A 25,124-nucleotide genomic window follows, 5' to 3' on the forward strand; every position below is an offset into this window, starting at 1 on the left:
AGAGCCTGGGGCCTGCTTCGGATTCTGTGTCTCCCTCTTTCTCTGCCCCTCCCCCACTCATGCTGTGTCTCTCTCTGTCTCTCAAAAATGAATAAACATTAAAAAAAATTTTTTTCTGTAGATGATATGAGGTAGAATTTAATACTTTTTAATAAGAAGAACAAAAATAATTTTCTGGTCAAGGAGAGGCTTACTAGTACACTTTATCACATGTGACATTAATATTTATACACTATAACTCAGATTTTAGAGAAGTTTTCAGGAAGTTTGTGATAGTGTTAATAGCTACTAAGTGTTGAATGGAATTAATACTTAACATTCATTGTCCCTCCCATCAGTCTCATAAAGTAGTAACAATATATCCATGTTAAATTTCAGGAAACTGAAGTTTAGAGGGTTTAGGTGGCTTGCTTAGGGTGATAGTACATGTTTCAGAGCCCAGCTCTGTCTGATTCCATAGTCTGTGGTACTCATATTATGTTGATTGCTTTACAATGTTTTACAGGTAAAGTGAGTATCTAAACCAGAAAATTAGCATATTATTCAATCAGTTAAGAATTCCATATATCTGAAATTGGTAGAATTAACTCACAGGGTAACAATAGATTCAACCAAAACTCTAACAGACTTTTTCTAACAGACTTTTTCTTGATGGGGAATGCTTGATCATATCATTTGCAAACAGATTATTTTTTACTTCTTATTTACGATTTGGATGCCTTTTCTTTCCTTTTCTTGCCTAATTGCTCTGGCTAGAACTTCTAGTACTAGATTGAGTGGAAGTGGTAAAAGCAGGCATCCTTGCTTTGTTCCTTATCTTAAGGAAAAACTTTCATATCTTTCACCATTGAGTATGATATTCACTGTGAGTTTTTCATATAGTTTTATTATGTGGAGATAGTTTTCTTGTGTTCCTAGTTTGTTGAGTGTTTTTATCATGAAATGCTTTTTCTCCAGCTATTGAGGTGATTGTGTGATTCTCCCCCACCCCCGCTTTAATTCTGCTAACATGGTATGTCACATTGATTTTGTATTTTGAACCTTGTGTTACAGGAATAAATCCCATTTCATGTCAAGGTGTTTAATCATTTTAGTATGCTGCTGAGTTCTGTTTGCTAGTATTTTGTTGAGGATTTTTGTATCAGTTCATAAGAGATACTGGTCTGTAGTTTTCTTGTAGTGTCTTTGTCTGGCTTTGGTATCAGGGTAATGCTAGCCTCATAGAAGGAGTTAGGAAGTGTTCCTGTTCAGTGTTTGGGGAAAGTTTGAGAAGGCTTAATACTAGTTTTTCTTTAAAGGTTTGGTAGAAATCACCAGTGAGCCATCAGGTCCAGGGATTTTCTTTGTGGGGAAATTTTTGATAATTGGTTCAGTCTCCTTCATAGTTATAGATCTATTCATATTTTATATTTCTTCATGATTTAGTCATGGTAGGTTTTGTGTTTCTAGGCCTTTGTCCATCTGATGCCAACAATTTTGTTGGCATAGAGCTGTTCTTAATATTCTCTTATAATCCTTATGGTTCTATAGAATTGATAGTAATGTCTTCACTTTCATTTCTGATTTTAGTAATCGCAGTCTTTTCTCTTTTTTTTTCCTTTAGTCCATCTAGCTACAGATTAGTCAATTTTGTTGATCTTTTCAAAGAACCAACTTTTGTTTTAATTGATTTTTCTCTATTTTTCCGTATTTCTTTTATCTCTGTGATAATCTTTATTATTTCCTGTCTCCGGCTAGCTTTGGTTCAGTTTATTCTTTTTCTAGTTCTATAAGTTATAAGGTTACATTGTTCACTTGAAATCTTTCTGGTTTTTTAATCAAAACATTTATAGTTCATAAATTTACCCCTTAACACTGCTTTCACATTGTCCTATAAATGTTTTGTTTGTTTTCATCCATCTGTAAGCTTTTTCTAATTTCCGTTATAATTTCCTCTTTGATCCAACACCAAGAATGTATTGTTTAATTTCCTCATGTTTGGGACATTTCTTGGTTCACTCTGTTGATGATTTCTAACTTTATTCCCTTATGGTCAGAGAAGATACCTTGTATGTTACCTGTCTTTTAAAATCTGTTGAAGCTTAACTTGTGACCTCACCTGGTCTGTCCTAGAGAATGTCCCGTGTGTACCTGAGAAATTTTTCTGAGTATTTGTTGTTTCTGGGTAAAGTGTTCTGTATAGTGTGTGGTTGGTTTGTTTTATTAAGTTCTCTATTTCTTTGCATATACTATGTCTGTCTGTTCTATGCATTATTCAGATTGGGGTATTGAAGTCTCCAACTATTTTTTTTTTATAAAGTTTATTTATTATTTTAAGAGAGAAAGAGTACAAGTGGGGCAGGGGCAAGGAGAGGAGGAGAGAGAGAGAGAGAGAGAGAATCCTAAGCCGACTCTGCACTGTCAACATGAAGCCTAATGCTGGACTCAAACTCACAAACCACGAGATTGTGACCTGAGCCGAAGTCAGATGCTTAACTGGCCATGACCTGAGCTGAAGTCAGATACTTGACTGACCAAGCCCAAGGTACCTCAAAGTCTCCAGCCATTATTGCAGAACTATTTCTCCCTTAAATTCTGTCAGTTTTTTCTTCACATATTTTTGTGGTCTGTTATTAGATGTGTAAATGTAATTGTTACATCTTCTTGCTACATTGAAACCTTTTGTTAATGTATAGTGTCCTTCTTTGTCTCTTGTAACCTTTTAAAATTTAGTTTATTTTGTTTGATATTAGTACAGCCACCTGTGGTTCTTTTGGTTACTATTTGTATGGAATATCTTTCTCCTTCCTTTCATTTTCTAGGTATTTGTGTCATTTGGTTCTATTTCTGTCTTGAGTTTCTTGTAGATAGCATATAGTTGGAACATGAGTTTCTATACATTCTGCCAATCTCTCTTTCGAATGGAAAGTTTAATGTATTTGCATTTAGAGAATTACGATAAGGAGGGACTTATATGTCATTTTGTTATTTGTTTTTTTGTATGCCTTATAAAGCTTTTTTTGTTCCCCGTTTCTTACATTCCTATCTTTTGTATTCAGTTGATTTTTTTTGTGTGTAGTAAGATGTTTAAAATCCTTTTTCATTTCCTTTTGTATATTTTATAGCTATTTTCTTTGTGGTTACCATGGTAATTATATTTAACATCCATTCACTCTAGTTTGAATTTATACCAGCTTAACTTCAGTGATATACAAAAACTTTCCTCCTTTGAGCTCTGTTCTTATCCCTTTTGGTTCATGTCACAAAATTACATCTTTGTATATTATGTGTTCCAAAACATAAACTAATAATTATTTTAAATGCATTATGTAGAAAACAAGATTTGGAGTTCCTAACCAAACTTACAATAATACAAGCTTTTACACTAATAGTTTTTTTTCTTTATTTTTTTTTAAATTTTTTTAACATTTATTTATTTTTGAGACAGAGAGAGACAGAGCATGAACAGGGGAGGATCAGAGAGAGAGGGAGACACAGAATCTGAAACAGGCTCCAGGCTCTGAGCGGTCAGCACAGAGCCCGACGCGGCGCTCAAACTCACGGACCGTGAGATCATGACCTGAGCCGAAGTCGGACACTTAACCGACTGAGCCACCCAGGCGCCCCAGTTTTTTTTCTTTAAACATGTTAGTCTTTTAAATCATGTAGGAAACAAAAAATACATTATAAGCCACTGTTACAATAATACTAGCTTTTATAATTACCCATGTATTTACCTTTCTTGAGATCTTTATTTCTCCAGGTAGCTTCAGATTAGTGTCTAATGACCTTTCATTTCACTGTGCAGGACTCCCTTGAGCATTTCTTGCAGGGTGGGTCTACTGATCATGAACTCTCTCAGCTTTTGTTTATCTGGAAATGTCTTAATTTCTCCCTCACTTTTGAAGGACAGTTTTTCCAGGTATAAGATTCTTGGTTGATAGTTTTTTTCTTTGAACACTTGGAATATATCAGCCCACTATCTTCTGACCTCTACAGTTTTTTTTTTTTTTAATGTTTATTTCTGAGAGAGAGAGAGTGAGAGTGAGTATGAGTGGGGGAGGGGCAGAGAGAGAGGGAGACACAGAATCCAAAGCAGGCTCCAGGCTCAGAGCTGTCAGCACAGAGCCCAACACGGGGCTCGAACTCACAAACCGTGAGATCATGACCTGAGCCAAAGTCGGACGCTCAACCGATTGAGCCACCTAGGTGCCCCAACCTCCACAGTTTTCAGTGAGAAATCCGCAAGTAACATAATTGTTCCCTTGTATGTGAGTTACTTCTCTCTCACTGCTTTTAGCATTCTTTGTCTTTGTCTTTTGAAAGTTTGATTATAATGTGTCTTTGAGGTCCTCTTATATAGAATTCGTTGAACTGCTTAGGTATTTATATTCATGTCTTTCTTCAGATTTGGGGAGTTTTCTGGCATTATTTCTTCAAATATTCTCTCTGCCCCTTTCTCTCTCTCTCCTCCTCATGGACTCCCACAGTGCATATGTTGGTCTACTTGATGGCCTGTAGGCTCCATAACACTGGTCAGCTGTCTTCAATGTTTTTGTTGTTTTGTTTTGCTTTTCAGACTCTAATTTCCATTGTTCTGTCTTCAAGGTTTTTAATTATTCTGCTTGATCAAATCTGATTTTGAATCCCACTAGTGAGTTTTTCACTTCAGTTCTTTTACTTTTCAGCTCCAGAGTTTATTTTTGGTTTCTCTTTAGGATTTTTGTTTTTGTTTTTGTTTTTTTAATCCCTTTTGGGTTCTGGCTACTGCCCATCTTCCTTTAGTTTTTTTGAGTAACTTTCAGATAGTTGTTTTTAAAGTCTTTGTCTAGTAGACCTGACATCAGAGATTTTTCAGCAATCATTTCTGTTGATTTATTTTTTTCTTTTAGATAGCCCATACTTTCCAGTTTCTTTTTATGCCTTGTGATTTTTTTGTTGTTGAAAACTTGATATTTGAATCTATTAATGTGGTAACTCTGGGAATCTGATTCTACCCCCTTCCTAGAATTTGCTGTTTTTTGTTACTGTTTTTATTTTTGTTTTTTAATATTTAGGCTGTCTCTGTGCTAAGGATCATCCTGACGTATAAACTTAAGGACTTCTGAGGTCTTTTCTCAGACCTGTGCCTTCCCCTAGGCGTGTACAGTCACTGTCTATTTTTTTCCTGTATATGCATTTGCTCTTGAATGTCCTTGTCTTTAATGTTTGGATCCCAAAAGAGGAAAAACAGAAAAATAGAGGAGTGGGGAGAAATAATCCAAGACTTTAAGGCCCCTGGAAGTCACTCAAGCTAGAAACAGAGGGGCTTGCAACAATAGGGGGAAGTACAGCAACAATGGCTGTCCCTTCTTTTTCTGCACTTCTGTGATTAGAAGTAGCAATCAGCGACTGGAGCACACATCCCCCGTATTTGTGGAGGACAAAGATCCTTTTGTCCACCTGGGCTCCCACAAACTGTATGCAAGCTGTTTCTGGAACATGTGCCCATGGCTTCAGAGTAGACATGGAAGATGGGCAGCTGCTACCAGCTGCTAAGAGAAGCCAAAATTGAGAAACTAACTACAACTTATTGTCCAAGCCTTCCCCTGGAAGTTGCAAGCCTTCAATATCCAATAGACTCCAGAGTTCCAAAATAGTTCCATGAGTCAGATTCTACCTGTGCAGTTAAGGTTTGGTGGGGAGACAAATTCCTGGTGCTTCCCACTCTGCCATCTTTTTCCAGAGTCCTTCCTCTCTCGAGTTAATATTTGCTTGGATGGTATGAGGGAGGGGTCCAGTTTCATTCATATGGTATGTTGTGTCCAGTTGCTTCATCACCTTTTGTTGAAAAGACTCTCTTTTCCCCATTGAGTTGTCATGGCACTTTTGTGAAAAATCATCTGACCATATATGTGAGGGTTTATTTATGAGCTTTTTATTCATTTTTATTGGTCTAAATATCTGTTCTTATACCAGTGCCATACTGTTTTGGTTATTGTAGCTTTGTGATAAGTTTTGATATCAAGAAGTGTGAGTCCTCCAACTCAGAACAATTAATGATTGTTTTGTTGGGTTTTTTTTTTCCAACAGATTTTATCTTTAATCTCTACACCCCACATGGGGTTCAGATTTACAACCCCAAGACCGAAAGTTGCATGCTCTACTGATTGAGCCAGCCAGGCACCCCAAAACATTCAAGATTGTTTGAGCTATTCTGATTGCCTTGGATTTTCATAAAAATTTTAGGATCAGGTTGTCAATTTATGCAATAAAGGCAGCTAGAGTTTTGATAGCAATTATACTGAACCTGTAGATCGGTTTGAGTAGTATTAAGAGCTTAACAGTATTAATCTTCTGACCCATGAACACAGATGTCTTTACATTTATTTAGGCCTTCTTAAATTTCTTTCAATGATGTGTACAGTTTTCAATGTATAAGTGTTACCCTTCTTTTGATGTATTTATTCCTGTTTTTAATGCTCTGGAGGTGGGAATACTTCCTTAATTTCATTTTCTGGTTGTTCCTTGCTCTTGTATAGAAATACAGTTGATTTTTATATATTGATCTTGTATCTTCCAACCTTGGGACTCATTTACTAGTTCTAATAGTTTTTTGTTTTTTGTTTTTTTTTTAGGACTTTCTCTATGATCATGTCATGTCATGATCATATTCTCTGTAAATAGAAATAGTATTCCTTCTTTGTTTCCAAGTCTGGATGCTTTTCTTTCTTTATCTTCCCTAATTGCTCTGGCTAGAACCTGCAGTACAGTGTTGAGTTCACGTGGCAAAAGCAGACATCTTTGTCTAGTTCCTGATCTTAGGAAGAAAGCTGTCAGTCTTTCACCATTAAGTGTTCTGTTAAGCTGTGAGTATTTTATAGATACTCTATCAGATTGAGAACTTACTAGTTTCTAGTTTGTTGAATGTTTTTATCATGAAATGGCATTGGTTTTGGATTTTGTTGGATGGTTTTTCTGTGTGAGATGATGAGGCTTTTGTTCTCTGTTAATATAGTGTATTACATTGTTTAATTAATATGGTGAACCGATCATGCATTTTTGGGGTAAATCCCACTTAGTGATGGTATATGATTTTTTTATATGCCTCTGGATTCAGTTTGCTAGTGTTTTGTTCAGGATTGTTACATCTATACTCATAAGGAATATTGGCCTGTAGTTCTCTTTTCTTGTGATGTCTTTGCCTAGTTTTGGTCATAGAATGAATTTGAGGAGTGTTCCCTCTTCTGTTTTTTGGAAGAGTTTGTAAAGCATTGGTTCAGGATGTGCTTTTATTCAAGGAAAAGTATCTGCCCACTTCAGGTGCCCAGGTGACCACTCAGAACCTTGAACCTTGCCTTTTGGTAGGTATTGACGAAATTCCAGACCTTTGTATAACTGATGGGCTTTTCCCAGCCCCATCCCAGCGGGGCTGGATATTGCCAGGACTCTTTCACAAGTACTGATCCCAGAAGTTTTCAGCGTACTGCTGGGGTTTTTTTTGCCATCCTCTATGGTGTTTGTGAGAGCCTTTCTTCTGGAAACTGTCATCTTAAAGGAGTGTTTTACAGCTGGTTTTGGGGACAGTGAAAACATTCAAATACCATTTCTAAAAAGTTACTTTGGTACTTTCTTTTATGAAAGTTATATGAGCAGATTTGAAAATTCCTTTGTTTTTGTGGGGGGTTATTTGGGGAGGGGTTGGTTGGTTGGTTTTTGCATTTTCAACATTAGAAATAACTCTTTTAAGATTGTATTTTCTTATGGCCATCCTGTGGCAGTATCTTATTGGCTTCTTTGTCATTCTGGGTCCAAATACCAAAACTACTCAAGTGTATTACTCAAAGCCACAGTGAAAGCAAGAGGCATGGTCCTCAGCTACCACCGGACATTTTTGTAAGCCCCCTTGTGATCCAGCCCATTTCTTGCCCACAGGTACCACGGACACAGACCTCTCGGCCGGAATCTCCAGGGATGACCAGCCCCTCCCCGCGCATCCAGATAATCTCCACCGACTCTGCGGTAGCCTCACCTCAGCGCATTCAGGTACTTGCACCAGTCCCACTTGGTTCCAGCCACCTGCCCAAAGGCAGACCTGCCTTCTGAATCTTTTCTAGAACAAACCTGCCTTTGAATTTCACTAAGGAGTTGTGCTTCTTGGGCCTCAAGTATAGTACAACCTCATTTATTCTTATAAAAGAAAAAAAGAAAAGTTTACATTGATTGAACTAACTTACTACTTTTAATGCAAAAGTCTAAACTGTCTCAAATTCTTGGGATGTAGTACCATTTTATTACTTATGTGCATCCACATTGAGAGGCAGTATATCCTAGTAGTTAAGTGTATGGGCCCCCACTTGGAGTCAAGTTCAGTGCCCCACTTTCTAGCTATTTTCACCTTGAAAGTTAACTTTTCAGTGCCTTGCTTTTTTCGTTTAGAAAATGTATGTGATAGTAGTACTTACCTCATAAGGTTATTGTGAGGAATCAATCAATGGGATATTGCTTGTAAAGTGCTTAGAACAGTGATTAGCACATACTGATGTTCAGTATGTACTAATTATCTATTACAATAGCCATTATTACTAGTGTTATTGTTACTAATTGATATTCACTTATGGGAAGTTTAGTCTTCCCCAGGGCTCTGAAGCTGCCTCTGGCCCATTGAACAAAGGGAAGATATGTGTATTGAAATCTTAATCAACAAGCCAAGAAGAAGAGATAATATATTGATGACACAGATTAAAGACTCATAGTTACCTCAGCAAGCTGAATCACAAGGCCAAACCAAAAAACATGAACAAAGATGAATGGCAGAAAAAACATTAGTTACATAACACAAATTTGAAAGACTATCAGGGCATACAGGTAATTTGAGTGAATGAGTAAAAGGATTGCTTTCAATTTACAGTTTATTCCAAAGTTGGTATAAGTGAACAATATGATACCATAACTACATAATTTCTATAATGTTTACCCATTCTAAAAAGTGATTTTATGGACTACCTATTATAAAGTAAGCATAGAAGAGTTCTAATAAGTAAATGAAAGAAGTTAAAGATTATATTCCCATTATGTCTGTATTGTATAATATTTTATCATAAACACTGAAGCTCATATAAGTCATTTTAACCTCACACCAGTAAGGAACACATATCTGAGTGTTTGGAAATTCAGAAGTAATGGGCCCAACATTAGAGGTTTTACTGTTCCTCAGAATTAGGAACTTCATAGCCAAATTATTTTTTCTCTTTTGTTTTGCTCATTATGACTTGAAAATGGGTCTTGTATAGTTTTATGCAGTAGATATTAGGATTCTGCCTATGTAACTGCCCCAACTGGGAAAGGAGCTAATTGCATTCAACCATGGCCTGTACATAATGGGCTCACAACCACCTTAGGGCAGATGAGAACACAGAAAGTTCCCCAAGAGACTGTCAGTAGCTAGTGTATATACTGAGAGAGTGCACATTTCCGCCCATATTGGTATGAGAAGAATCTCTTCCCAAGGGCTATCCTACCATCCCATTCCATACAGAGGGGCTAAGCCCATGCCCTGGTCCTTGGCCTGTGGTGACACTGCTGTCCTGGCTGGATTGTAGCAAGGTCCCTTGAACAGAAGGCCTATAGAATAGATGCTTAGTGTTGAGCTTTTAGTCTCTCTGGGGAGGATAACTCTTAGGCATGAGTTCTACGTATGGTAAATATACTTGAAAATCTTTTCATCATGAACTGTCAATAAAATGGACAAGTGCAACTGAACTATTTCAAGGTTTAGGGTTTTGTTGTTGTTGTTTTTTGTTTGTTTTGTGTTTTAAGGAAATCTAAGGTTATAGAATGATTTCTGGGTTCTTGATGTTGGTGGTAATGGTTTCGATAAAGTTTTCATTTCTAGCCCTGACTTCAGTCATGAATTTCCAGTGCCCTGAGGCCTGGGAAGAGAATAAGTGCTATGATGTTTTCATGAATAACAATGCTTGGAACCCAAATGGTGGCTTCTGTGATAAGGTTAAGAGGAAAAAATTATACAGTAAGGGTGATAGACCTAGGTCACATTTAGGATCTTTGGCTCTGAATGGAACAGACTTAGGATCAAATTTTATCTCCTCTCAGCTGTGTGACTCCGAAGAAAGTTTCTGTAACCTCTATAGCTAGAAAATGACAACAATAATAGTGCCTGTTTAATGGGATTTTAAAAGGATTAGGTGAGATAATGCTTGTAAACTTATAGGAAGCAAATATCAATGTTAGCAAATGACTTATAATTTTTCTTAAGGTTTATTTTTATATAATTCCAAACACAGAAAATAGTACATGGAAATCCTGTATATATATCCCCAATTTAACCAATTGTTTGCTATAACATTCTGAGTAAATGTATGTATATTTTTTTGAATCATTCGAGAATAGAAATAACACACCTCTTTGCCCTGAATATGTATTTCCTAAGAACAATGACATTTTCTTACATAATCACAATACAGCTATCGAAATCAGGGAATTAATTATTGAAACATACCATTATCTAATCCATTGTTTATATTCTAAAATGTCATTCAGTTGTCTTAGTTAAGTCCTTTATAACTGTTTTCTCCCATTCCAGGATTTATGTTACTGTTTTTAATAATGATAATGTGGCCAACATACCTAGTTATGCAGGCCAGCAGAAGGTGATCTGGAACATAGACTTGTGTCTGTCAGTATCCTGTCATCCTAATGGCTGCAACGGGGCTTTGGGGCCAAGTGGGAAGAGTGGCAGTCCTCAGAGTGGGGGCAGTAGCCTTGTGGCTAGAGTTAAAAGCTATTGTTTTGAGGATACAGAGGTCTAGGGTGGGGACTGTGGAAGGAGAGAAGGAGGTAAGCCATAGGAGGGCACCCACTTGTCTGAGAATGAGGCATAATCGAACCCATCCAATTGCAAGGTGACTTCTCAGTAAATCTCACAGGTTTTCATCATGATGCAGTCTTTCCAGGCCAGTGGTTTGCAAATTTCCTTATGATTTTTTTTAATGTTTAGTTAATTTTTGAGAGAGAGAGAGACAGAGCACGAGCAGGTGAGGGACAGAGAGAGAGGGAGACAGAGTATCTGAAGCAGGCTCTAGGTTCTGAGCTGTCAGCACAGAGCCCGACACGAGGCTAGAACTCCCGGACCTCAAGATCATGACCTGAGCCAAAGTCAGATGCTTAACTGACTGAGCCACCCAGGCGCCTCTGCAAATTTCCTTATAAACAGGTGCGCCTGTTCATGTATATTTTTTAGAGTGTGAAATCTTTACTTGGGCCCTTATAGCACCCGCTTCCCTACTTCTCTCTTCTACCACCTCTTTATTCCTACACATCCCTTCTGGAACGCCAGTACTTGTTCTCTGCCCTTTCTTTGTCCACAGCCATCAGACATCTCCTTTCTCACTGTGATGTTCTCCTGGCCCCTCTCAGGTACTCATTGCTGTAACAAAATCACACCAGTATAGAGTGTGGTATAGAGTAAACCATACACCTTCCTTCTTCCTCTTCCACAAGTCACCCAGGTCTCTCCCATGAGGTAACCACTGTTACATATTGCTATTTGTTCTTTCACAGACACACTGTACCAAAAGCACATGTGTAAATAATGTACAGCATATTTTTCATTCATGTAGACATTCTGTCCAGACTGTCCTATATTCTTTTTTCTTAACATCTTTTGGAGGTAGTTCCATGTAGAAACCGCTCCTTCTTTCTCTTGATGTCTATGGATGCTGCAATGAATAACTTTTTACCTGTTCAGTTTAACACTTGCGAGAATATTTCCGTCAGATCAGTTTCTCAGTGTAGGATTGTTGGGACAAAGGATATGTCCGTGTGTAATTTTTTTTTTGGCCTATAGTATCATATTAGCTTCAGGTATACAACATAATGATTTGATATTTGTGTAGATTGTGAAATGATCACCATACATGGTTAGAAATTTTTTTCTTGTGTTGAAAACTTTTAAGATTTAGTTTCTTAGCAACTTTCTAGTGTGCAATTCAGTAAACTATAGTCACCATTATGTGTATTACATCTTCATGATTTACTTTGTAACTGGAAATCTGTACCTTTTGACCTCTGTTGCCCACCCCTGCCCCCTTTGGGCAACTACCAGTCTGTGCTTTGTATCCATTGAGCGTGTGTGTGTGTGTGTGTGTGTGTGTGTGTGTGTGTGTGTGTGTGTTTTGTTTTGCTTTGTTTTTTAAGATTCCATAAGTGAGATCATACAGTATTTGTCTTTCTTTGCCTGAGTTATTTCACTTAGCATACTACTTTCAGGGTCTATGTTGTCACAAATGGCAAAATTACATCCTTTTTTATGGCTGAATAGGTATTCATTTGTATATAAATAAATACACATACATACATGCACACATATTTACCACATTTTCTTTACCCATTCATCCATCAGCAGATGCTTAGGTTGTTTCCATATGTTGGCTATTGTAAATAATGCTGCAGTGAACTTTGGGGTGCATTTTTTAATGTTGTTTCTTCTTTTTTTGAGAGAGAGAGAGAGAGACAGAGTGTGAGCAGGGGAGGGGCAGAGAGAGAGGGAGACACAGAATCTGAAACAGGCTCCAGGCTCTGAGCTGTCAGCACAGAGCCCAACACGGGGCTCAAACTCATGAACTGCAAGATCATGACCTGAGCCGAAATCAGTCACTTAACCGACGGAGCCACCAAGGTGCCCCTGGGGTGCATATATCTTTTTTTGAGTGAGTATTTTTGTTTTCCTTGGATAAATACCCAGAAGTGGAATTGCTGGATTATATGATACTTCCATTTTTATTTTTTTGAGGAACCTCCTTACAGTTTTCCACAGTGGCTGCACTAGTTTATATTCTCACCAACAGTGCATGAGGGTTCCTTTACTCCACATTCTTGCCAACAATTGTTACTGCTTTTTTTTTTTTTTTTTTTGATACTGGCTATTCTGACTGGTGTGAGGGGTTATCTCATTGTGGTTTGATTTTCATTTTCTTGATGATGAGTGATGTTGAGCATTGTTTCAATACCTATTGGCCAACTTTCTGTCGTCTTTGGGAAAATAAGTAACTATTCAGATCCTCTGCCCATTTTTTAAAGTTTGCTTTTGCTGTTGAGGTATTTGAGTTCTTTTTTTTTTTTAAGTTTATTTATTTTGAGAAAGAGAATGTGGGGAAGAGGCATGGAGAGAGGGAGAGAGACAGAATCCCAAGGAGGTTCCACACTGATAGCACAGAGCCCAACACAGGGCTTTAACCCACGAACTGCTAGATCATGACCCGAGCCAAGATCAAGAGTCAGATACCTAATCGACTGAGCCACCTAAGCGCCCCCTAGTTCTTTATGTATTTTGAATATTAACCCCTTAACAGATACATAATTTACAGATATTTTCTCCCATTCAGTAGTTTGTCTTTTCATTTTGTTGACGGTTTCTTTTGCTGTGCAGAAGCTTTTCAGTTCCATGTGGTTTGATTTGTTTATTTTTGCTTTTGGTGTCAAATCCAAAAAATGATCACCAGAACTGATGTTGAGTTTACTATTTTTTTAATGTGTTCTTCTAGGAATTTTATGGTTACAGGTCTTACATTCAAGCCTTCAGTTGATTTTGAGTTGACCTTTGTGTATTGTAAAATAATGGTCCCATTTCATTCTTCTGCATGTGCCTATCCAGCTTTCTCAATATCATTTATTGAAGAGGCTGTCCTTTCTTTCCCCATGGTATATTCTTGGCTCCTTTGTCATAAATTAATTGACCATATATGTGTGGGTTTATTTCTGGGCTGTCTTCTATTCCATGCATCTGCATTTCTGTTTTTATGCCAGTACCATACTGTTTTGATTATTATAGCTTTATAATATAGTTTGAAATCAGAGAACGTGATGTCTCCAATCTTTTCTCAAGATTGCTTTGGCTATTGGTCTTCTGTTATTGTGTAAAAATTTCAGGATTGCTTTGTACTGTTTCTGTGAAAAATGTCATTGGAATTTTGAAAAGAATTGTATTGAATCCATAGATTGCTTTGGGTAGTGTAGACATTTTAACAATATTAACTCTTCCAATTTATGAGTGCCAAGTATCTTTCTATTTATTTGTGTTTTCTTTAGTTTCTTTCATTAATGTTGTAACAGTTTTCAGTGTGCAGATCTTTTACCTTCTTGGTTGAATTTATTTCTAGGTTATTTTATTCTTTTTGATGTAAATGATTGTTTTCTTAATTTCTCTTTTAGATTGCTTGTTATCAGTGTATAGAAACACAACAGGGGCGCCTAGGTGAGTCAGTTGGTTAAGCATTCAAGTTCAGCTCAGGTCATGATCTCACAGTTTGTGGGCTCAAGCCCCACATCGGGCTCTGAGCTGACCGTGCAGAGCCTGCTTGGGATTCCTCTTTCTCCCACTCTCTCTCTGCCCCTCCCCCACTTGCACATGCACTCTGTCTCTCTCAAAATAAACTTAAAAAAAAAAACACGACAGGGGTACCTGGGTGGCTCAGTCGGTTAAGCATCCCACTTCAGCTCAGGTCATGATCTCACAGTTTGTGGGTCTGAGCCCCGAGTAGGGCTCTGTGCTGACAGCTTGGAGCCTGGAGTCTGCTTCAGGTTCTGTGTCTGTCTCTCTCTGCCAGTCCACCACTCACACACATGCTCTGTCTCTTCGTCTCTCTCTCTCTCTCTCTCTCTCTCTCTCTCTCTCTCTCTCTCTCTCAAATATAAATAAACATTTAAAAGTTTTTAAAAAAACAGATTTTTATATGTTGATTTTGTATCTTGCGACTCTACCAAATTTGTTTATTAGTTCTAACAGTTTTTTGGTGGAGTCTTTAGGATTTTCTGTGCATAATGTCATGGCATCTGCAAGTAGTGATGACGGTTTTATCTCTTCCTTTTCAGTTTGAATGCCTTTTACTAATTTTTCTTGGCTAATTGCACTGGCTAGGACTTCCAGTACTGTGTTGAATAAAAGCAGCGAGAGTAGGCATCCTAGTCTTATTCCTGATATTGGAAAAGCTTTCAGCTTTTTGCCTTTGAGTATGATGTTAGCTGAGTATCCAGCTAATTTTGACAGTTGTTGCCAAACTGCCTTCGAAAGAGGTTGTGCCAACTTATACTCCCACCAGCCCAATATCAGAGTGCCCATTTCCCCACACACTCAAGTGTATATTATGCTATATATACTGTTTAATCTTTTTTAGTTTGCTAGGTGAAATATCACTACTATATAAGTTTTGTGTTTCTATTACTTATTCATCTAAAAATATGTAATAAAAACTGTTGTATTTTTATCACTGTTGTGATACTCAAATTTTATATGATCGTAAATAAGAAATTACTTTTTTACCCGTCTTTCTCCATATCTCTACTCCATTTACTTTTCAACCAATAGGTTTCTTGAAAATTATGTCTAATTTTATTATCATTATCTTTTACATTAAAGTATTTTACATATACATAAAAGTATAAAGTATAAAGATACATATATTAAGATATTAGGCTTTTCTAGAACCACTTTTCTGAAATATCTAAGATCAATCAGCTAAGTATCTGTTTAATAGGATTAATATTCAGAAAACTTAGAGGAAGTAATTTATAAAAACCGAATATAATATGTAGCCAGACTGCTAAATGTTGGAGTTCGTCAGGATTGCATTCTGGTCCCACTTTCCCCCCTCTGTATTTTCTCTGAACCCATGGCTTAAATATCATTTTATGCTAGTGACTCCCAAATGGATGTCTATGGCCTAGACCTCTGCTATAACCTCCATTTAGTTCAAAATATTTTAAATTTTTATTGCTGCTACTTTGGCCCATGTGTTATCCAGAAGTGTGTTAATTTCTAAATATTTGGGAATTTCAAAACCTTTTTATTAATTTCTAGTTTAATCAGTCTAGTAGTGACCTAGAACATACTTTATGATTCCTATTTTTTCTTAAGGTATATTTTATGGCCCAGAATGTGATGTATATTATTGGATGTTCCTTGCAAGCTTGAGAAGAATGTGTATCCTGCTGTTGTTAGATGGATTATTTTATAAATGTCAGTTATATCAGGTTGATTGATAGTGCTGTCCAAGTCAACTATATCCTTATTGATTTTTCTGCCTGCTTAATCTACCAGGTGCTGACAGGGAAGCAGTGACATCTCTACAGCTATAATAGTTGATTTCTCTCTTTCTCCTTGGCAGTTTTACAAGTTTTTGTCTCCTGTCTTTTGATGCTCTCTTGTTAGGTGCATACACATTTAACATTGTTATGTATTTGTGGGGAACTGACCCATTTGTCAACATGTAATACCCCTCTTTATGCGTGATTTTTTTCCTTGTTCTGAGGTCTACTTTGTCTTTAACTTAAATTCACTTACTCTAGCTGTCTTTTGATTAATGATAGCATGATGTCTTTTCTCCATCCCTTTACTTTTGATCTATCTGTGTCGAGGGTTTCCTGTTGACAATGTATAGTTGGGTCTTCTTTTTCTATCGAAATGAGTCTTTGTCTTTTAGTGGTCTGTGTAGACCATTCACATTTAAAGTGGTTCTGGATATACTGTATTTACATTAATGTCAACCATGTTTAACTATTTTCTATTTGTTGCCAGAGCCATCTTTTTCTGCCTCATCTGGGTTTTTATCATGTTTGTTTATTTTTTTTAACTTTTTTTTTTAACGTTTATTTTTGAAAGACAGAGCACAAGCAGGGGAGGGGCAGAGAGAGAGAGAGAGAGAGAGAGGGAAACACAGCATCTGAAGCAGGCTCCAGGCTCTGAGCTGTCAGCACAGATCCTTATGCGGGATTCGAACTGTGAGATCATGACTTGAGCCGAAGTCGGACACTTAACCAACTGTTAAGGGGCACCAACTCAGGTGCCCCTATTTATTCATTTTTGAAAGAGAGAGAGAGAGAGAGAGCAAGGGAGGGGCAGAGAAAGAGAGGGAGACAGAATCCCAAGCAGGCTTCGCACTGTCAGCTCAGAGCCCAATGCAGGGCTTGAGCTCAACAACCCTTGAGATCATGACCTGAGCTAAAACCAAGAGTCAGAGGCTTAAGGGACTGAGCCATCCTGGTGCCCCTGCCTTATTTGGTCTTGATTGGGCAATTTAGCTGATCCCTTTTATCTCTTCTCTTAATATATCAAATGTACATCTCTACAGATGTTTTTAGTTGTTGCCCTAGAAGTTTACAGTAATTATTTTAAGCTGATATAAGCCTACCTTCAAATGACATTATTCTGTTTCACATGTAATATAGGTTTCTTATAACCATGTTCCCAATTCCTCTTTCCTGTCCCTTGTGGCATTGCTGTCATTCATTTCATTTATCCACATGCTGTAATCACATAGGACATTGTTATTATTATTAATTTAGACAATTATTTTTTAGATCAATTAGGAATAATAAGATTTTATTTTACCTTCACTCATTCCTACAACAGTGCTCTTCCATTCTCTAAGTAGATCCAAGTTCTAACCTATATCATTTACTAACTAAAGAAAAGCTTTTAATATTTATTGGGCAGGTTTGCTGGTGGTGAATTTTCTTAGTTTGTGTTTGAGAAAGTATTTCTCCTTGACTTGTTGGTTGTTGTTTTTTAAAAATTATTTTTAGTGAAATTCATAGGACGTAAAATTTAATCATTTTAATGTGAACAGGTCAGTGGCATTTAATACATTCTCAGTGTTGTACAACCACCACCTCTATCTAGTTTCCAAACATTCTCAGTGTTGTACAACCACCACCTCTATCTAGTTTCCAAACATTTTCATCAGTCCAGAGTAAAACCCCTTACCCATTGAGCAGTTTCTCCCTGTTCCTCTTTCCCTTATAGGCCCTTGCAACCACCAGTCTACATTCTATCTCTATGGACTTACCAATTTTGGATATTTCCTATAAATGGAATCACACAGTATGTGACCTTTTGTGTATAGTGTCTTTCACTTAGCATGATGTTCATTTATCTATGATGTAGCATGAATCTATACTTCATTACTTTTTAAGGCTGAATAACATCCCAATTTATGGATAGACCACAATTTGTTTATCCATTGTTTCTCTATAGGTGAGGTGTTTCACCTCCCCACCCTACCCCACCACTCCAGACTTCTCTCAGTATTTTCTCTTTGTCTTTGGTTTTCTGTGGTTTGAATATGTTGAGGAAATATAGTGAAAAGAAACAAAATCTTCTCCCAATCCAGAAAACTCTCCATAAAGGTAGAAGAGAGAAACAGGAGTTTTTTTCCTTCTTTTTTTTTTTTAAAAGATGTTATTTTTAAGTAATCTCTGTACCCAGTGTGAGACCTGAACCCCCAACCCCAAGATCAAGAGTTGTGTGCTCCGCTGACTGAGCCAGCTAGGTGCCCCTTTCTCCTCCTCCTCCTCTTCCTCTTCCTCCTCCTGCTTCTCTTCCTCCTCCTCTTCCTCTTCTTCCTCTTCTTCCTCTTCCTCAGTAAACATTAAATCAGAATGTAATGTGCGTTATAGGCAATCTTCTAAGAAATTGCAAAGATGGAAACGAATTTTACTCATTTGTAAGCCAAGCGTGTACAACCCATTACATACATGTTTTTAAGATCCTAACTTTATCATGGAAATTGTGGAAACCACTTTATTGAGGAAGAAGGGGGAAAGGTTGTTAAATCTTTATGATGGGAGGTAGTTTGCAAATAGCAAGGTGCCCACCAAGCTAGGTCCTTACTCTCCCAGAGGCCTAGGAGGTAAGGGAGTTATCTTCAAGTTTGCATTTCGAAATGGTGGCTCCCAGATCCTTGAGAACACATTCCTGAGTTGTGAGACTGGCAAGAGGCTCCTCTAACCATTATAAAGATTTACATACATATGAAAAGGACAGAGAATGAGTTGTAAAAGGAAGGGGAAAGAAATTTCTTCCTTTATTTTTCACAGAATTAAGCCTCTTGTCTTTAATCTGTATTTGGCCTTACAAGTAGGATTTGTCTAGATATAGTATTTTAGTATTTATTCTGCTTGTCATTAATTTTAGAAAGTTCTCAGCAGCCACTATTACTTCCAGTATTTCTTCATTCTCCTTCTGGTATTCCAGTTATGTATATGCTGTATCTTGACATTGTCCCACAGTTCTTGGATACTCTGTTCTGTTTTTTGTTTGTACGTTTTGTTTTGTTTTCCTTCATTGCTTTTTGCCTTTGCATTTCAGTTAGGGATGTTTCTGTTGACCTATGTGATGCAGTTTTGGAGGGGGGTGAGGCAGGGGGTGTCCAAATTGACGGCCAAGAAAGAATTCTTGAGATGTCTTTGATGCAAAAAAAGTGATATTATTTTTTATTTTTTTTAATGTTTATTTCCCAGAGAGAGACAGAGCATGAGTGGGGGAGGGGCAGAGAGAGAGGGAGACACAGAATGAGAAGCAGGCTCCAGGCTCTGAGCTGTCAGCACAGAGCCTGACGCGGGGCTCTAACTCTCGAGCTCATGACCTGATCCGAAGTCAGATGCTCAACCGACTGAGCCATCCAGGTGCCCCAAAAAAGGTGATATTATTAAAGCATGGAGGCGGGACCCATGGGCAGAAAGAGCTGCCCTGCGATTGTGAGGAATGACTGATTATATACAGTGCTATGGAGTTGGGGGAGGTAAAGGCAAAAGGGAGGCCTTGCTATTGTCAAGTTAAGGTTGTTTTCCCTCTAGTAAGACTGGACAGAGGGAGTTTATTGGAGGAATGTTTTACTCTGCCTGACTCAAGTATTTGTCAACGAACTGCAAGTTATAAGGAAATTTAATTTTATCTACATTTCCTTCTGCCTTTGTTTCCCGTATCACTATCTTTAAGCTCACTGATTCTTTCCTTGGTTGTGTCCAGTCTGCAGATGATCCCATCAAGGCATTCTTCACTTTTACAGTGTTTTTGAATTCTAGCATTTCCTCCTTTCTGAGAATTTCCATCTTCTCTCCTCTGTTCTTGCATGTTGTCCTTTTCGTCTAGAGACCTTAACATTAATCTTTGTATTTTAAGTTCCTGTTTGGTCATTCCAACGTTTGTGCCCTGAATCTGATTCTGATGCTTGCTTTATCTCTGGATTGTTTTTCTTGCCTTTTGGCATGTCTTGTACATTTTCTTTTTAAAATCAGGTAATGTCTATGTTAGATAATAGGAGCTGAGATAAATGAGCCTATAGTATGGGGATTTATGTTGATCTGGCTACGTGTTGAGCTATGTATGATGTTCTCTGTGGCTATAGGTCCAAAGGCTTCAGATTCCTCTAGTGCCTTTGTCTTGGTCTCTCCTCTTGACTTTGGGCTTCCTTGGATACTCTTCTTTAGAGTGTCTATATCTTAAAGCTCTTCCAGCTGTAATATCCTGTTACACTGGAGCCCTGTTGGTGTGGTGGTAAGGTGGGAGAGCAGAAGCATTCTACAATCTTATGATGAAATCTCAGTATTTTAGTGGGCCTTTGTCCTTGGACTACCTGTAAGAGTTCCTGGACCTAGTTCTAACTTGGGGGCAGGTTTGGAGGAGTCCCACATATACAACACCAAGCAATTCTGACACTATCAATGTAAAGATAGCATAGATTCCACAGACTAACAATTCAACCTGATAGAACTGCCCCCTAGTCCCACCTCAGACATCACTCTCAAGTCCCAGGTTGTTACCTATACCTCTGACTAACCAGCTACAGATTAGAGTTCCAGTGACCTTCTTAGGTTCAATTAATTTGCTAGAGCATTTCACAGAATGGAGGGAAGCACTTATTCATGTGCAGTTTATTAAAGGATACAAATCACCAGCCAGATGAAGAGATACCTAGAGCAAGGTGCCAAACAAAGGAGTTTTTGTCCTTGTGAAACTTGGGGACAGACAGCTTAGTGACACACAAAAGTCTTCTGGTTCCCCAAGCATGGAAGCTCCCAAATGGGCCAAAAAGCTGTTTTCTTGGGTTTTTATGGAGGCTTCATTACAGAGACATGATTGATTAAGTCACTGACTATTGACTGATTGAACCTCCAGCCCCTCCCCCAACCCAGAACTTCCAGGGGAGGGGGAAGTGAAAGTTCTAACCCTTTCATCCCATGGTTGATCCTTCTGGCAACCAGTCCTTGCCCTGGGGAGGGGTTCCAAAAGTCATCTTCATTAATAACAAGACACTCATTTCACTTTTATGGCTCTAAAGTATTTTCAGGAACTGTGGATGAAGATCACATATATCTGAAAAATATACTTTTGTCATCTGAATGACGAAATATATACTTCTTATAAATCATATTGCAGGCTGTGACCTTGACAAGTGTGTACTAATTTCCTCTACTGCCTACCTCCTTAGATGAGATAAGGGAGCCTGAGGGGCCTGGAGTTGAAGAAATGCCCTCTCCCCAGGTGGGATAGACTCAGGTGTAAAGCCTTTTTCCCCTGCGGAATAGTCCATTTGTTTACTTTACAGAAGAAACCCTTGAGTTCATTTTATAAAAATTCTTCCCCTTCCCTTCCAGAGCCACCAGGGAATCTTTCTCATCTTTTCACCTTGGGAACCAAGTGGGATTTCTGGAGCTAAAACCCATGAAAGTATGAGGGACCCTCCTAAGCCTGTGGTACTCAGGAGTTTCTTACTCGCATGCTAGTCTGCGCTGAGTCTTCAGCAACTCATTGCAGTTACGTTTTGAGTGTTCCTCCAGGTTGGCATCTGCTCCAGCTAAGCAGATCTCACACTTTGTGAATCCACCTCTCTCCAGATTTTGGAATAGAGTTTGCCCTGCATCCTCAACTTTTCTGATAAGCCCAAGGGAAGTCATTGATTTTCATTTTGTCTTGCTTTGTCTTGTTGTTAAGGTGGAATGATGACTTCTAAGCTGTTTATATTGAAGTTGAAACCAGAAATACACTGTGAGCTCCAAACTCATCTATCTGGTAGTTTACTTGACACATCTACTCCGCCGTCTCCTAATTGGCAGGCTAAAAACAGACTTCTGAATTCCTACCAGCCCTTGCCCTTCCATCATGCCATTGTTCAGGCTAGAAACCTAAGAGTCATTCCTGGCTGTTCATTCTCCAGTCCTTATATCTCCTCCCACCTACACATGCTGTTGCATCTCCCTCCAGCCTGCATCCCGCAGTGGTCCTCTGCTCTCCACAGTCCCACAGCCACTACCTTCTGCTCTCACCTGGGCTTCTCCAGGGACATCCTAATAGTTCCTCAGCTTCTACTTTTCTCCTATATTTTTTTCCATCCAATATCTAGGAAGATCTGTTTAAAATGCAAAGCCCATCATTCCCTCACTTAAAATCCTGAATGTGTTTAGAAAACACTGTTTTGTGTTACTCAGGGAGGAAAGCTTTGTGAAATACTTTACCTGCCTAAACTTTCTAGAGATTGAATTAGGCTGAATGGAGAATATAGTTGTTTGATCTTTGTCTGTGAGCGGTACTAACTTCTCATATGTGTTAAAATTTATTTAATTTTTTTAAATTTTTATTTTTGAAAGAGAAAGCATGCATGTGGGGGAGAGGCAGAGAGAGAGGGAGACACAGAATCCGAAGCAGGCCTGGAGGCTCCAAGCTGTCAGCAGAGACCCTGACACGGGGCTTGAACTCATGAGCTGTGAGATCATGACCTGAGCCGAAGTCAGATGCTTAACCGACTGAGCCACCCAGAACGCCCCTTAAAATTTATTTTTAAGTGAAAGATTGATTTACCTTTTTGCATAGGTCAAAAAATTTTTAACAGGTTTTTGCCTTTACTTTTAATTTAATTATCTTTACTATTGTCCTGCTATGTTTAATATACCCTGACTTGTAACAGTCTAACAAATTTTACATAGTTTATATATTTTTAAATGTATGTGTGTGTAAAAAATAGTGTAATGTAAGATAGATATAAAATAAGAAACCTAAAGACTTGGTTTGGGAGGACAGAACCCTTGAGTGGCTCCCATTGTATGTGGAATGAAATCCTGACTCCACGCAGGGCCAGCCCACCTCCCCCTGTAGGGGAGCCTTCATTGTCCATGGACCTGATGTCACTTCTAAGAGCTCCTTCCTCTTAGGGCTTTCCACGTGCCAGAACATTTCCCAGTTCTTGGAACACACTTTTCCCTGAACCTTAATCCGACTCCCTTCTTAGCCTTGAATCTTGTTTTAAATGCCGCCTTAACACAGGAACCTTCCTTGACCTCTCTTTCTGAAAGGCTAAGTGCCTGTGTTTTCTCCTACTCCATCCAGCCAGATCTTTAACCTCATAACATTTATCATAAACTTAAACTGTTCACTGGTTGGTCTGTTTACTTGTTTTTTGCCACTTTCCCACTAAACTAAAAGCTCAGCGAGAGCAAGAGCCATCTCTGTAATGCCTATAATCTATAGCAAAGCCCATGGCATAGAGTAGACCCTCTTTGTAAGCATTTGAGGAATGAATGAAAGACTGTAGTCAGTGGGAGAGATTGGATGAAATGAAAGGGATAAGACAAGGCTTCCCAATGAGGAGAGAAGTACGTGAGAGCTTAGAGCAGGAAATACTTTTATCAGGGTCCTCTTATGTTCTGGGCCGTGTACCAAGTGCTTTCACACACGTATTGCTTCACTTTCCTGGGAATCATATAACTGCTCCACAGTGACCCAGTTGGGAAGCAGTAGAGTGAGCATTCCATTCACAGCTCTATCTGCAAAGCCCTATTTCAGGATCACAAACTGGTGTTTACAGGACCAGGTGGCAGTGGAAAAGGTGGTCAAGTTGGAGATTAAGGCCAGTCAGAGAGCCCATGACCCATCTGAAGGGGCAGCCACACACAGCCAGCTGATAACCACAGGGAACTTAGGTCCAGGATGGCCTCAGCTTCCAGCTTGTCACAAGAACTATAAATCCAGTTTTTATGGTAAATACTCTATCTTCAGGTGTTGGCAACCAGTTTTTTAAAATTTTTAAACTCTGGGGAACGCCTGGGTGGCTCAGTCAGTTGAGCAGCCGACTTTGCCACAGGTCATGATCTCACAGCTCGTGAGTTTGAGCCCCACGTCAGGCTCTGTGCTGACAGCTCAGAGCCTGGAGCCTGCTTCGGATTCTGTGTCTCCTCCTCTCTCTGCCCCTAACCCACACGTATTCTATCTCTGTCTTTCTCAAAAATAAATTTAAAAAAACAGTAAAAAATTTAAAAAAATAAATAATTTTAAACTCTGGGAGATCAAGCAAAAGTTATCCATTGGCTGGTTTTACCTTTAGGCTATCCCATTTGCAGGTTTTTCTTTACAACATAAATCATGAGCCCAGCTCGGCTGGAACAGAGAGTGGGTAACATGGAGGAGAATGGCAGTAAGTCAGGTCACATTGAGGTCCTTTTAGGGTAGAAGTAGAGAGGGCCTTGGGCCTGTAGAGTATGTAGTCTGCTCTAATAATGTGACATATGCATTCCTAAAGATTCCCACACTGCCAAATTTTGCAGTAGAAACCATAGGGCTTGTGGGGGGAAATGGGCTTAGTGGCATAACATTTAAAAACTGTTGGTGACACACTAAAAAATAGGTATGAACTTAATTTAATGTAAACAGTAGTTTTATATATGTTAAATAGTTAAGAAACACATAATGACCACAATACAATATGGCACTTTGCCTTGAAAGATATTGAAGCTTACTTGTGGAGGGGGTGTGAGAGGATTATAGCTCTTGAATGATTGTGAGTGGGGTGATCTGAAACTAGGGAAAGCAGCAATACCACATGCACAGAGCTGGCTGTTCCCCACTTAGCTCACTTCACTTGGGTGTCATTTTCTGGGTGTACACTGTTTCTCAGAGAAATCATGCATAAACAGACAAAAGATTTACATTGTGCCTAGATTATTCCCTAGTACATCTGTCACATTGAAACAAGTACAGCTTTTCAAAACAAGCATCGTAGCAGTACTGCATAGCCAAGTTGTGGAGGGCCTAAGAGTCACACAGGAAACAAGACCTCCCTCATTACAGTCCTCCCTACCCTCCATTCGTTATTGTTTACAAGCAGAGAGTAGGAACATTTGTTCCAAGTGAAGAGATTAAATAAAGTTTGCTTCTCATATTCATTTCCTAGGGCTGCCATAACAAATTACCACAAACTTGGTGCCTTAAAACAACAGAAATTCATTTTCTCACAGTTCTGGAGCACAGAAGCCCAAAATCAAGGTGTTTGCCAGGGCCATGCTCTCTTTAAGATTCTAGAAAAGCTTCCCTCCATGCCTTC

At 38.5% G+C, this 25,124-nt stretch overlaps 1 protein-coding gene across 5 annotated transcripts in view; it reads left to right on the forward strand.

Annotated features, from left to right (window-relative positions):
* Positions 1-25,124, forward strand: part of NR2C2 (nuclear receptor subfamily 2 group C member 2) — a 93,151-nt gene that overhangs the window by 43,484 nt on the left and 24,543 nt on the right. For all 5 annotated transcript variants that reach the window (XR_008296998.1, XM_053218905.1, XM_027042719.2 and 2 more), the window contains one exon: positions 7,894-8,004. Coding sequence is in view for 4 of the 5 variants with exons in the window: in XM_053218905.1 (XP_053074880.1) it covers positions 7,894-8,004 (111 nt within the window). In the remaining variant the exon portion in view is untranslated. The remainder of the gene's footprint in view (positions 1-7,893; positions 8,005-25,124) is intronic.

This window comes from Acinonyx jubatus, chromosome A2 (genome assembly GCF_027475565.1).
Source record: "Acinonyx jubatus isolate Ajub_Pintada_27869175 chromosome A2, VMU_Ajub_asm_v1.0, whole genome shotgun sequence".
Taxonomy (NCBI): domain Eukaryota; kingdom Metazoa; phylum Chordata; class Mammalia; order Carnivora; family Felidae; genus Acinonyx; species Acinonyx jubatus.